Source organism: Somniosus microcephalus, chromosome 6 (assembly GCF_052327205.1).
Source record: "Somniosus microcephalus isolate GS21.2 chromosome 6, FLI_Smic_1.0, whole genome shotgun sequence".
Classification (NCBI taxonomy): Eukaryota; Metazoa; Chordata; class Chondrichthyes; order Squaliformes; family Somniosidae; genus Somniosus; species Somniosus microcephalus.
In genome coordinates, this window is record NC_140992.1 from 250,086,062 (window position 1) to 250,101,191 (window position 15,130).

At 42.2% G+C, this 15,130-nt stretch overlaps 1 protein-coding gene across 4 annotated transcripts in view; it reads left to right on the forward strand.

Annotated features, from left to right (window-relative positions):
- The window catches only part of vps9d1 (VPS9 domain containing 1), a 95,794-nt gene that overhangs the window by 22,535 nt on the left and 58,129 nt on the right, over positions 1-15,130 (forward strand). For all 4 annotated transcript variants that reach the window (XM_085991732.1, XM_085991734.1, XM_085991735.1 and 1 more), the window contains exons 6-9: positions 2,898-2,960; positions 4,423-4,475; positions 5,873-5,960; positions 6,441-6,526. In XM_085991732.1, the coding sequence (XP_085847858.1) occupies positions 2,898-2,960; positions 4,423-4,475; positions 5,873-5,960; positions 6,441-6,526 (290 nt within the window). The remainder of the gene's footprint in view (positions 1-2,897; positions 2,961-4,422; positions 4,476-5,872; positions 5,961-6,440; positions 6,527-15,130) is intronic.

Below are 15,130 nucleotides of genomic sequence, written 5' to 3' on the forward strand. Positions count from 1 at the left end.
AGCAGGTCAGGCAGCATCTGTGAAGAGAGAAACAGAGTTAACGTTTCAGGTCGATGACCCTTCGTCAGTTCTCTCTTCACAGATGCTGCCTGACCTGCTGAGTATCTCCAGCATTTTCTGTTTTTTCAGATTTCCAACATCTGCAGTATTTTCTTTTTATAGTCAGCAATATCTGTCCACTCATTTGATCCTTTTGTAGTTGTTCTACTTTTATTACCTTCTTAATTTAAGCATATGTTATCTGGCCCTAAATTAAGAGACTAAAATTTGAAATGATGCTTTGTTTTTTTAACAATTTTACTTGGGCTTGTTTTGCTTTAAGTTTATCATATTTTTGAATTCAAATGAAAAAATAATTAGATTGCCTTTTTTTAAAAGTGATTTGAAGCGTGTGTTTTCATCAGTTGCCCATGTACATGTGTTGGTCTGCAATCTAAAGGGCAATGGATTAACTAACCACCTACAGCGACAAGGCAAGTTAAAAATGATTTCAGAATTTTTATAACCTCATGGTTCACATATCTTAGATAATCTGTTGTCTGCAGTGTTTTTTTAACATTTTGCTGATGCAGTCACTTTCAAAATTATAAATCAAATTTATTTTGTATGTTTTATTAACCACCTGTTTGGCTATTGAATGAATTTACAGATGTTTCTGGTTAATAAGGTAATTATTTAATTCCGTGCTGTCAGATCATTAAGAAGCTTTTCGTGACCTATTAGCATCTAATTAGAGGGAGGTATTGACATAGCTCACTCTCAACCAGTTAAAAAGTCCAAGTGGCTTTCTTTTAAAAAAGGCTTAGAGAACCACACTGTGCTGCTTGTTGGCTGAGCAGGATCTCATTACAATGCAGCAGTTCCCAGTTAGCGTATAGTACCTTCATCATCAAACTTGCTTCAACCTGACCGGGAAGAATTTTAGCTTGGCTTAATACGTGGTGCAAAAGCAAAATGGCTGTCTCTGCTCGATCTTTTCGTGATCATTGGGATAGGTTGAAAACTTTCTTTCAGGTACAGTAAGGTTGGCAGTACAGTAGATGATTGCAGTGTGTTTGTTGCTAAGTCTACCTTTTTTTGCTAACCATCAATAATTGGAACGTGTTTGCATTTCATTTTCAGCTTGCACTATACTAATCTGTATCACTTAGCATTTTATTGATTTTTTCGAAATTTGAAGTCTTGTCTCAATATATATTGTTACTTGGATACCTGGTTAAAAAATGAAATTGTAACCAGTAACATCTGAACAAAACAGGAACTTTATTTAGACTCTGATTACTACAATGGTGTCGGTCCGAATTAAGTTTGTGCTTTTTGGTCGTGGATAGTTTGAGATGCTCTGTGAATTGGAAAATTGAAGTTTGAGTCATCTGACACTTGAGAGCCTTCTAGTTATCAGTTTAAATCAGCAATGAGAGAGGTGTGGGAGGACTTTAGCTGTTTTCTGGGGGAGAGGGAAGAGAAAGGAAAACGTAGAGTGTGAGAAAACAATTTAGAGACTGCGATGAGGATTGAAACTCTACAATGAGGTGGGAATATCTTACAACTTTTTTAAAGCTATATAATATAAAAAGTAAGCATTGGAAGGTACTTTACTTTATTTGGCCAAAACCTTATTCCCTAAACCCCTGCGTTATCAATCCCAAATAAGCACCGGCATTATTTATGTACCACAAGACGAGACACCTAGTTGCCAGTAAGGAAAAGTTTCCTCTTTGGGTGCTTTGATGTTGCCTATTGACCCTTCTTTCCTTCCTTCAACATATAAAGATGCCTGCCCTGAGTCGGTGCATAGTTCTTTTCCTCATTGTTTGCAGTTAAACATCCATTAGAGATTGATGAGGATTGAAACTCTACAATCCCATACAGCCATTCCTCTTTAAATAAGAAAGAAAGAAACTGGAGTTTTTTTCAATTCATTCTCTGGATATGGGTCTCGCTGGCAAGGCCAGCATTTATTGCCCATCCCTAGTTGCCCTTGAGAAGGTGGTGGTGAGCCGCCGTCTTCAACCACTGCCGTCCATGTGGTGAGGGTACTCCCACAGTGCTGTTCGGTAGGGAGTTACAACACTTCATTGGCTGTGAAGCGTTTGGGATGACCTGAGGTTGTGAAAGGCGCTATATAAATGCAAGTTCTTTCTTTGTTACTACATATTCTCATGACTTTGGTGGAGTACTTGTGCCCATGTTTGAAAAACCTTTCTGCCTTGCTAGCTGAAGCAATCTTAGCTGTGTTTGTACTGTAAGCCTGTAGAAGATAACATTCAGCACCGAAGATTGTCTTGTACTTTTTGCATTTTTGCCCATTTTCAGTTGCTTCAATACGTAATATTGAATTGCCAGGGTTATTCTTTTCCCCTTAGCCCTTCAAACAATAAATAACTAGACATTTGCAATTCGTCAATCTGATGGACAATAGTCTTCAAAAGTACTACCTGTCGGTGAGAGTTAAAAAATAATGATCTTTACCAAGCCCAGTAAAAGATGTACTGGATTCGTTTGCATCTTTCAAAATGTTCATACTTTCTGTCATACTAACTTTCAAGATGGATTTGTATCATTCTGGCATTCTCCTAAGCTAAAATTCAGTAAGAAATATAAGAAAAATTAAATGTTAAGTTAATTTTTCATGAACTTGAGCAGTAGCTTGGTTGTCAAGTTGGAGGACTTTGAAAAAATTTGCTTCCCATAATTTGTTTTTTAATTGGAACATGAAATAAAAATGTAGAGAAACTGAAACCTGCAAACAAAGGAAGATAACGTGCAGCTGTCTCATATCACCCGCATAGATACAGTTACACTCCACTTCTGACTTTGTTGAAATAGCAATCTCCTAAGCAAAGCATAAACATTTTAAATAGAATTTTCTTGTCAAAACATGTTTTTATTTTCAGACATTGTCTCTTCAGCGGCAGATGATGGAGAACCTGATCATTGCACAGGCAAGGCAGGCAGCCGTATCCTTTTTATTGTATTACAGAGATGACTAGAGGAATTTGGGGTTGGTCTGGTTTTATATTCAGTGGACATTTTGATCTTGCCTCTGGCAAATTGGTATCTAGAAATGGTGACTGTGCATCAGTGGGTGAAGTTTTAGAATTTCCTGTTCACTGTAGAAGTAATAGCACTTATAGTCCCTTCATCGGGTAATGCCAGCTTAATTCTGTGTCCCGCTAAAACCCATTAGCCCGGAAAAATAACCCTTGCATTTGAACTAATCAAATATATTGAACTAAAAATATTGCTAAATTCAGCATTTTGTACATTCGGTGTAACTTGCATGGTATTGAAGAAATTAATTGAGGCCAGCATTGCTTCTAAGATGCTAGCAGTAATTTCATCTTGCATTAAGAAACCTGTAGGTTTCAAAAATCTTAGTCCAGTAAAATGTCATCTTCATGTTTTTTCGATATTCATTCATTGACACCGACTCTGTTGTCAGCCTGCTTGTCTGACATCCATTCCTGGCTGAACCAAAATTCCTCCAGTTAAACATTGGGAAGGCCAAAGCCATTGTCTTCAGCCCCCGCCACACACTTCATATCCTCACCATCCCCTTCCCTGGCCACTTGTCTGGTTGAAGTTAACCGTTCACAACCTCAGCGTTCTATTTGACCCTGAGCTGAATTTCCCACCCCATTTCCTCTCCCATCACAAAGTCCGCCTACTTCCACCTCTAACATCACTCAACTCCGCCCCTGCCTCACTCCATGCCTTTGCCACATCCAGACCCGACTATTCCAATGCTCTCCTGGCCGTCTTTTCATCCTTCATAAACTTCAGCTCATCCAAAACTCTAATGCCTGTATCCTAACCCACACCAAGTCACGCTTGTCCATCACCTCTGTGCTCGCAGGCCTACATTTGCTCCCAGTCTACAAGGCCTCCCACATAAAATTCTTATCCTCCTGTTCAAATCACTTCATGGCCTTCCCCCTCCCTATCTCAAGTATTCACACCAAGGTGGTAAGATTGTTCTCTTCATGTAATTTTTTTTTCAATGGAGAAGTCACACGTGATTAAAACACTTTGTGATTGTAAAAAGTCCTTTTGTTGAGTGTGGCAATATACAAACAGTGGTTTTATCTTTACTCTGGAAGGTTGACCCTACCTTTTAAAAGGGTCAAGCCATTGATTCAGGGTCTGTGACGAGAAACCTTATCAGATGTGTAAACTTTTCCATTCCTTTCTCAACACTCCTGCCTTTCAAAAGAACCTAGAAGTAATGTTTACAGTCTTGAATGGTTAACTTCTGGGAGCTTAGGGTTATTTGTTTTTGCATTTAACAAAAAAAGATAATACTGCACTTTTAAAGTGATCTTTATTCCTGTTCTTTTGCATAACTTTAAATATTCTGGGAACCCAGTAGTTGTAAAATTATAGAAAGTGAGCAAATATCCGTAACAGTGTATTGTACAGCTGCAAAGAAAGATGGAAGAACGGAGGCTGAGACTTCAAGAAGAAGCCAACAGGTGATAAACAAAGCCTTAAAACTGCAGTATCAGTGTGATTTTTCCACCCCCTCAACCCCCCCCCCCCCCATAATTGCTCAACTCTTGTCGACACTCCTTGTTCTGTGTTTTATTTTTAAGAACCTTTTTTGTTTAGAAAACTGGTTTAACTGTTCTCTAAAATCTATATATGATATTACGTTGGCAAGAGATTTTGCATGGAGACTAGAAGGCCGATTTTTAACTCTTGGCTGGATCAGACGGCAATCCTGCATGGGAGTCTTTATCGGAGGCTCGGCAGATTTTAATTGTTGGGCCTCGTTTGAATTACGCCGGTCAGCTACGCAGCTGTTCCACTGGAACGCGGCAGCTGGCCGGCGGGAAGGAAATGAAGATTTGGGGGGCCCAGAGGCTGCCTTCTGGCACTGAGAGAACGCTGCTGGCAACAGTGTAAGTCCAGGGGGTGGTGGGTGGTTCAGGGTCTTGTGGCTGAGGAAGGGGGGGGGCGGGGGGGCGGTGGCGCGGTGATCCGAGGGCAGCAGAGCTCGGACTTTACTTCTGGGGTCCGGAGGAGCAAGAGTGCTCCTCTGGGTCCCACTAAGGAAAGTTTATTTTTTGAACTTTCCTTAGCGGGCCTAGATGGCTTCCCCACAGGTTCACCTGACGGAATGGCTGTGGTAGGCATCCTCGCTCAGGAGTGGGTTAAAATTCCATCATGTGAAGGGGGGGCGGGGTGGGGAAGGAACTGCTGGACATTACTTAAAAGTGCTATTGTTTGAGGCAAACTTTCAGTGCATTATTGATAGTAAACCGCTGCTGCTGATCCCAGTGCAACTCCGCCCCCCGCCTCCCCAGCTCTCCCTGCTGCCTCAGTTCTGCAAAGAAGCTGCTGGATTTTCCTGCCCGTCCCCCCCCGTCCCCCCCCGATTGGTGAGCTGCCTGCCATCACTCATGTAGCACTGGCTGGTCACTGATTTTATTTAAATGATGCCCAATCACCAAAATTGATCCCGTGGGTGACCTGGGCTGGGTGGTGCGATCCCTCCATTTACCACCTGCCCAAAGTTTGCTCGAAATGAAAATGGCCCCCCATAGATTGTGTACATGTGTGTTTTGATTTTTTTTTTAAGCGATGTACCATCTTCCTTTCTCTCAATGTGTTGGGTTAATGATCTCTGTCAAAAGAGTACCTTTTGGGCTTTAGGTCCTCATGTACAGTGTTGCAAAGAAGTAAAAATATTTGTTTGCAGATGCTTTAAATCTTTTAAAGGTCTTTGTTTGGACTTCTCCCACACACTCCGTTTAGTTGGTGAGGAATGTAACTTTTTCCAAAGAATAATGACTCTATGTAATGATGACTGTATGTAATCAAGTAAATAGAGAGATATTGCATCTAATGACGTTGGTTCCTTTTTAAGGAGGTTTTCAAACAGTGCCACGCTGACCCCTGAGGAGGAGGAGCAGAGAAACGTATACGCAAGCATTTTAGAGTTTGAGCAGGACCATGTAAGTACCAAAAGAAAAATACCTGTATCTGTTCAGATGTACTGAAACAAAATAAGGGTTGATGTTTCATGCCTCCATGACAATATTCCATTAACCAAACAAAAAGAATAATTTTATTTTCGAGAATCAAAAGTAGTCCTAGCTGTCCTAGATCCCTTTTTAAGGCAACATTATACATTTTACTACTTCAGAAATCGCTGCATAAATATCAAATTAAAGTAAGTCTTGTGTATACACACACAGTTCTATATAGCATGTGTAGGCACAATGGCCTTTTTAAAGAAGCAAGCTAAGTATTTGATTTTAACCAAGGCTTGGACAGTTTAGCAGACAGCAGCTTGTGATGATTTTGTTGTAAAGCTAGAGTTTCTTCTTTCAGAATTTGTAGGTTAACAGCAATTGTGAGTACCATTTACAGTAATAAACTTTCCCACAACCAATGACAATTGTACTGAAGCTATTTTATCTTTTGATTTGTAGGAGTGGCCCAAACAATGGAAAATGAAATTAAGATCACAACCTAATGACCTTGTGCTGGTGGCTGGTCTTGTAACGCAAATACTGAGGTACAGATTTGTTTTTTTTTTGTATGATTATAATACCCTTGCAGAGGCTGGAAATGTTGCAGCCTCATAGTGATTTTTTCTGCAATTCACTATTGAAGCTGAAGACAATTTATAACTTATTATAAGTAGCCTATAACGGCAAGATTACTGCCAATATCTGGAAGAATAGATCATTGGAAGAGTTCGATAGCAAAATACTGCAGATGCTGGAAATCCGAAATAACAACAGAAAATGCTGGAAAAACTCAGCAGGCCAGGCAACATCCGTAGAGAGAAATTAGAGTCAACGTTTCGGGTCAAAACCCTTTATCAAGACTAAAGAGGCACAGGGAATGAAACAGATTAAGAGGCCAGGCTGGGAGAGAACAAAAGAGAAGAGACATTAAGAGGTATTCAAAACAAGACGAGATGGTGATAGGACTAGTGGAGACAAAAGACAGCTCTAGATTAGGTGTGAAATGTGCTGGCAGAATGGGAGACAGCTGCCATGTGGGAGAGAGAAAGGAAAGGGGGGGAGGGAAAAACCAAAACAAAGGTGTGGATAAAAAATATAAGTAAAAATGTAATAGGGGCCGAGGTTATGATCTGAAATTGTTGAACTCGATATTGAGTCCGGAAGGCTGCAAAGTGCCTAATCGGAAGATGAGGTGCTGTTCCTCGAGTTTACATTGAGCTTCCATGAAACAATGCAAGAGGCCAAGGACGGTGAGGTCCGAGTGGGAATGGAGCGGTGAATTAAAATGACAGGCGACCGGAAGCTCGGGGTCACCCTTACGGACTGAAGGGAGGTGTTCCGCAAAGCGGTCATCCAATCTGCGTTTGGTCTCCCCAATGTAGAGGAGACCGTATCGTGAGCAGCGAATACAGTATACTAGATTGCAAGAAGCACAAGTAAATCGCTGTTTCACCTGGAAGGGGTGTTTGGGGCCCTGGACAGTGGGAAGTGGGGAGGTATAAGGGCAGGTGTTACATCTCCTGCGCTTGCACGGGAAGGTGCCAGGGGAAGGGGTGCTGGGGGTGATAGAGGAGCGGACTAGGGTGTCTCGGAGGGAGCGGACCCTACGGAATGCTGAAAGGGGAGGGGAAGATGCGTTTGGTGGTGGGATCACTTTGGAGGTGGCAGAAATGGCGGAGGATGATCCGTTGAATGTGAAAGGTGAGGACAAGGCGAACCCTATCGTTGGAAGAGTTGGTGAATTGCAGGTCCACAATTCAGCCTTTGGGTTCATGCTTGATCTTCATTCTTGCAGCCTTCCAAAATCTAAATATGAATTCTCACCCTGAGTCACCGAGCCTCCATGTAGCAAGGCATTACATAGAAACATAGAAGATAGGAGCAGGAGTAGGCCATTCGGCCCTTCGAGCCTGCTCCGCCATTCAATGAGATCATGGCTGATCATCCAAATTCAGTACCCTGTCCCTGCCTTCTCCCCATATCCCTTGATCCCTTTAGCCTTAAGAAATATATCCAACTCTTTCTTGAATATATTTAATGAACTGGCCTCCACCACCCTCTGTGGCAGAGAATTCCACAGGTTCACCACTCTCTGGGTGAAGAAATTCCTCCTCATTTCAGTCCTAAATGGCTTACCCCTTACCCTTAGACTATGACCCCTGGTTCTGGATTCCCCGGCCATCAGAAACATCCTTCCTGCATCTAGTCTGTCCAGGCCTGACAGAATTTTATAGGTTTCGATGAGATCCCCTCTCAATCTTCTAAACTCCAGTGAGTATAAGCCCAATCGACACAATCTCTCCTCATACGTCATTCCTGCCACCCCAGGTATCAGCCTGGTGAACCTTCGCTGCACTCCTTCCATGGCAAGAACGTCCTTCCTCAGGTAAGGCGACCAAAACTGCACACAATATTCAAGGTGCGGTCTCACCAAGGCCCTGTACAACTGTAGCAAGACATCCTTGTTCCTGTACTCGAACCCTCTTGCTACGAAGGCCAACATACCATTTGCCGCCTTAACCGCCTGCTGCACCTGCATGCTTACCTTCAGCGACTGGCACACAAGAACACCCAGGTCTCTTTGCACTTCCCCCTTCTCCCAAACTATTGCCATTCAAATAATAATCTGCCTTCCTGTTTTTGCCACCAAAGTGGATAACCTCACATTTATCCACATTATAGTGCATTTGCCATGTTTCTGCCCAAATCGTACTGGAGTTTCACGACATCCTCCTCACAGCTTACCCTCCCACCCAGCTTTGTGTCGTCTGCAAATTTGGAGATATTACATCCAATTCCCTCGTCCAGATCATTAATATATATTGTGAACAGCTGGGGTCCTAGGACCGATCCTTGCGGTACCCCACTAGTCACTGCCTGCCACTCGGAAAACGACCCGTTTATTCCAACTCTTTGCTTTCTGTCCGCCAACCAGTTCTCTATCCAAGTCAATACCTTGCCCCCAATCCCATGTGCCTTAATTTTGCACACTAATCTCTTATGTGGGACCTTATCGAAAGCCTTCTGAAAGTCCAAATACACCACATCTACTGGTTCTCCCTTATCTATTTTACCAGTTACATCCTCAAAAAATTCCAGTAGATTAGTCAAGCATGATTTACCTTTTGTAAATCCATGTTGACTTTGTCCGATCCAGTCACTGCTTTCCAAGTGCTCTGCTATTACATCTTTTATAATAGACTCTAGCATTTTCCCCACTACCGATGTCAGGCTTACCGATCTATAATTCCCCACTTTTTCTCTACCACCTTTTTTGAATAGTGGGGTAACATTAGCTACCCTCCAATTCATGGGTACTGCTCCAGAGTCTATCGAGTTCTGGAAGATGACCAGCAATGCATCTACTATTTCTAGGGCCACTTCCTTAAGTACCCTGGGATGTAGATTTTCAGGCCCTGGGGATTTATCGGCCTTCAGTCCCATCAATTTTCCTAACACCATTTCCCTACAAATACTGATTTCTTTCAGTTCCACCCTTTCATCAGACCCTATGTTCCCCGGCATCTCTGGGAGGTTATTTGTGTTCTCCTTTGTGAAGACAGAACCAAAGTATGAATTTAGTTGGTCTGCCATTTCTTTGTTTCCCATTATAAATTCCACTGATCCTGACTGCAAGGGACCTACGCTTGACTTCACCAATCTTTTTCTCTTCACATATCTATAAAAGCTTTTACAGTCAGTTTTTATGTTCCCTGTTAGCTTACTCTCATATTCTATTTTCCCTTTCTTAATTAATCCCTTTGCCCTCCTTTGTTGAATCCTAAACTGCTCCCAATCCTCAGGATTATTGCTTTTTCTGGCCAATTTATATGTCCTCTCCTTGGATCTTATGCTATCCCTAATTTCCCTTGTTAGCCACGGTTGAGTCACCTTTTTTGTTTTATTTTTATGCCAAACTGGGATGAACAAATTCTGTAGTTCATCCATGCGGTCTTTGAATGTTTGCCATTGCCTATCCACCGTCAACCCTTTGAGTGCCATTCCCCAATCAATCCTACCTAACTCGCTCGTCAGACCATCGTAGTTTCCTTTATTTAAATTGAGGACCCTAGTCTCTGAGTCAACTACTTCATTCTCCATCTTAATGAAGAATTCGATCATATTATGATCACTCCGACCCAAGGGGCCTCGTACAACAAGATTGCTAATTAATCCTTTCTCGTTACATAATATCCAGTCTAAGATGGCCTGATCTCTGGTTGGTTCCTCGACATATTGGTCCAGGAAACCATCCCGTAAACACTCCAGGAATTCCTCCTCCACAGTATTGTTACTAATTTGGTTGGCCAATCTATATGTAGATTAAAGTCACCCATGATGACTGCTGTGTCCTTATTGCACACTTCTTTAATTTCCCTTTTAATGCCATCCCCAACCTCCGCCTTACTGTTGGGAGGTCTATATACCACTCCCACTAATGTTTTTTTCCCCTTAGTATTTCTCAATTCTACCCATACAGATTCCACATCATCAGAGCTAATATCCTTCATTACAATTGTATTAATCCATTCTTTAACCAGTAATGCTACCCCACCTCCCTTTCCTTTTTGCCTATCTTTCCTGAATATCGAATACCCCTGGATGTTGAGTTCCCAGTCTTGGCCATCCTTGAGCCACGTTTCGGTAATCCCAACCAAATCATATTCGTTTACCTCTATTTGCGCAGCCAATTCGTCCACCTTATTACAAATGCTCCTCGCATTAAGACACAAAGCCTTCAAGCTTGTTTTTTTAACGCTCTTAGACCTATTAGAATTATTATTTACTGTGGCCACGTTTGATTTAAACTGTTGAGTTCTCTGACTGCCACTTTTGGTTTTTCTCCTTCCTATCTTTTGCTTTTATCCCTGTTTCCCTTTCCTCTGTCTCCCTGCTCAGGTTCCCAATTCCCTGCCATTTTAGTTTAAACCCCCCCGAACACTGCTAGCAAACCTCCCCGCAAGGATATTTGTCCCGTTCCGGTTCAGGTGCAACCCGTCCGACTTGTATAAGTCCCACCTTCCCCAGAAGCAGGCCCAGTGATCCAGGAAACTAAAGCCCTCCCTCCTGCACCAACTCTTTAGCCACGCATTCATCTGCTCTATCCTCCTATTCCTTTACTCATTAGCACGTGGCACCGGGAGTAATCCAGAGATTACAACCTTTGAGGTCCTGCTCTTTAATCTGCTACCTAGCTCCCTAAATTCTTGCTGCAAGACCTCATCCCTCTTCCTACCCATGTCATTGGTCCCAATGTGAACCACGACCTCTGACTGTTCACCCCCTTCAGAATGCCCTGCAGCCGTTCAGTGACATCCTTGACCCTGGCACCAGGGAGGCAACAAACCATCCTGGAGTCACGTCTACGGCCACAGAAACGCCTATCTGTTCCCCTTACGATAGAATCCCCTACCACTATTGCTCTCCCACTCTTTTTCCTCCCTTCCTGAGCAGCAGAAGCACCCCTGGTGCCAGGAAGTTGGCTGCTGCTGCCTTCCTCTGGTAAATCATCCCCCTCAACAGTATCCAAATCAGTATACCTGTTTTGGTTGGTCTTCTGCAGTCCAAATTCCAGTTTCTGTTTTGCTTTTGAACTGGTCTGTTCTCAGGCAGGCCACTAGATGGAGCACCACATAAGAGTGCTGCTCAATTATTTGTTAATTCATCGTTTTTGCATTGTCTTTTGTTGCATGGAGAATATGCAGTAAATCTTTTCTTTTTCAAACTGATTTTCACGGATCTGTTGCAGCACACAAATTTTGAGCCAACATGCAGAAATGTTAGACCTAGCAAATTTCCCATCAGCTGAATTAAAGATGTTTAGGATTGTTTTTCTTTTTATTCCCATACACTTTCCTCCTCCTTCTCCTCCAACCCCACATAGGACTACTCTCACACTGTGGACAGATGTATGACTCTCCAAGACCTCGGAGCACAGCAACAACTAGGAACTATGTAAAAGCAAAATAGTTTAATTTCCTTTCTTGTCCAGTTGGTAAAACTGTACCTCAGCATGAACTAGCAACGAGGGAGAAGCCTAGAATATGGCACCACCTGAAAAGAGCAGAATATTGATCCATTTGTGCAACCATGCTTTCCAAAATATATTTTCTTCTGTGTGGTTGTGAATATTGGCATACTTTCGAGGCTCTCCGATCCTAATTTCAGAAAGACATTGGGCCGGATTTTCCGACCCCCACGGGTGCGTACGAGGTGTGTACGCAACCGTAGGGGCCGCGCAAGTGCATGTGAAGCGCATGCGCTGAAACCCGGCACTTGCGATCTGTCAAGAATTCTCTTGACAGATCATCCCCATGCCCAAGAAAAGTGCCTCTGCAGGCGGAGAGTTGCGCTTTTTGCACAACTTCTGCCTGTTGAATGACTGTCAAATTCTTACGCCTGGTAAAAGCTGACGTAGGGCCTGCTTTTACCTGCAAAGAGTTTAAAATAACTGAAAAAAAATTATTTTTATATCATTTAGACATTAAAAAACCTGTGCAATCAGGTAAGGTTATTTTTAGCCCCTTTAAAACATTTAAATTTATTTTTCAAAAAATTAAATTTTTGTTTAAAATATGACATTTTAATTAATTTTATATATGTAATGGTTTTTCTTTATTTATTTGTGTGTTGGTGCATTTTTGCTGCCATTCCAATTCATACTTTTGACAGTTCCGTGCATACAGACCTGTCAAAAGAATGAAGGGCGATTCCCTTCTCCCATTGGTTCACCTGGCCTGTAGAGATTCACGTATCTCTGGTAAACAGGATCAAGTGCAAACCAATATGGTGGGTATATTGTGTTTAATCAGAGTTTAGGACGGAATATAACACACTAGTAATACAGCAAAAACATACGACCGTGACAAGCAGCTGATATCGGACCCGATCGGACGGACGGCTGGCATGCGTAAACAGTTCTCTGGCTTCTGGTCTCTCTCTCTTTCTCTCTCTCTCAGGCCTTCGATGGTGAGCATGGGATCACTCTTAAAAGAGCGTTCGACCAGCTGTTCGGCTCTCCCTTCCACCGTCTGTGTGCAAGCCCTTGGGAGGTCACTTTTTATTCTCTTTTTAGGGGTGGGCCTGAGGCCAAGTTATTGACAAGACCATTTAACCTATAGGGATTCCTCCAAAACTTCATCAACCAATGACAGCTTAAGTTCTTTGTTTTGGTGTTTGAATGAAAGCCCTCCCCAAAAGAAGGTCTCATTACTTCATCCTTGTTTTTTTACATTTTGAAGGTTCCTCCATTGGAATCCATCTTATCTCTTTTTTTACTCTCTCCCCCTTTTTCCCAGCAAGTACAAGGCCCTGTCCCTCTTAATCATGGCCCCAGCCAGAGCTGTCACACATTAATCAGTCGCTATCTCACCTTCATCTAGCAAATGGCCCATTCTAAGATGGATACCTTATCCTTCTCTATGTCTTTTCCTAATTAACTTTTCATTATCTTCACAAGCAGTTCTGCTAAACAAACTCCAAATTCTATCTGTGGAGATTATAATATGGTTATTAGTAATAACGGAAGAAACATAGGCTGGGCCTTCACTGGCCAAATTAAAGATACATTAACTAAGTCAAAGCCCTAACTTACAAACAACAGATAACTAGCCTGGCAGGACCATCCTATGGGCCCCCGTGTGGAATGTTTATGTTTCACCTAATCTAACTGATTAAAAAGACTGTCTCAAATTCTAATGCAAGCTTCCCAGGAAAACGAAACTTATTTAAAAGCCATATACATTTTTAGGCACCCCTAGTTTCTAACAGGCCCATGTGATCCCAGGGGTGCTTGCGAACCGCATGCGCCCCTGGGATACCTGGGCCTCTGCGCATTTCAAAGAGGAGAGGCCCAGGATCGCAAGCCTCGGGATCTACAGATCCTGCAGATAAGTTCGTAGATTTTTTTATCGATCGGAGGCATCCGCCTGCAGGAAGCTTCCGATCGGAAATTCAGGGCCAGTATCAATTCTCAAAGGAAAATAAATCCTTTTTTATTTGCAAACAAACAATGTGCCAGTAAGTAACCAAATATAGAAAACTTCTGCAATCTGATTAGTTCAGGGACCTTCCCAGAACTTCTCACAGTCACCCTAGGTTCCTGGAACTCTCTTTAAAAAAACATATAGTGAACAAATCCAAACTGCAATTGCAAGTTTTTTCAGCAAAATTATACATCTTTTTGCTGTACTGTAAGTACATCCTGTTGAGTGTAATTGAATAACTTCTTTTCCACAATGTTTTAGACACCTCAGGATGTACGTAATAAATTATGCTGCAGTCCAAAACAATCCTTTTTTTCCCCAATTTTTTTCTTCTCCTGTTTTTGGCTCTTGCTGGAATGCTGGCAGTCCTCTGATACCTCACCTAAGCGGTCATCCTTAACATGTGAGCCAAGATGGTGAGTGTCAGCCAACTGGTATTGGAGGCAAGCCTGATCCTGTCTTCAGAACTCCCACGCACACCGACACAGACACGCACACTTTAATACGAACTGTGCTTTGAATCCGAGGTCTTCGGATCTGTATGTCTTAGTACCACATTAGGCATCAGGACAGATCAGATAAAACTAATTTTAGTTTTAAAAGGTGTTTATAAGCAATACTTAAAAACTAGATTACTTAGAGTGTGATACTTAATCTGCTGAACAAAGGCTGCAAAACAAAATTCCTAAATACTTTGCCGGAAAAGAATGGATGGGGGGATTTATTGCTTCTGTCTACAAGCTCCTTTACTGTTTTCCACAGGCTTTTGAGTCGTAGCCTTACTGTGGCCTACCTTGGTGTAATCTTGTGCAATTGATCCCCACTTTATCTGGTTGCAAATGCTTGTCATTGGCTTTAACATTTTACTGAGAATTGCCAAGGACTGACTCTAATTTGTTAGCACTGTTTACAGTGTCACACAACTTTTTAAAGTGTGAAACCACCTCCAATTTCAGCACAAGGACGCATATGCTGGAAGGCTATGCTAACTACAAGAATATTAATATTTAATTCTTCTCGGCACAGGGAGATTATCATTTGTTTGAAAGCTATCATTCATGTCATTTACAAGAATGTTGTTGGATGTTGACAAAAACACTGAGGGGGAGAAATTGGGTGAGTAGTTTAGCACCTAAAGAGGCAGTCAGTGGCTGTAGCGCCACT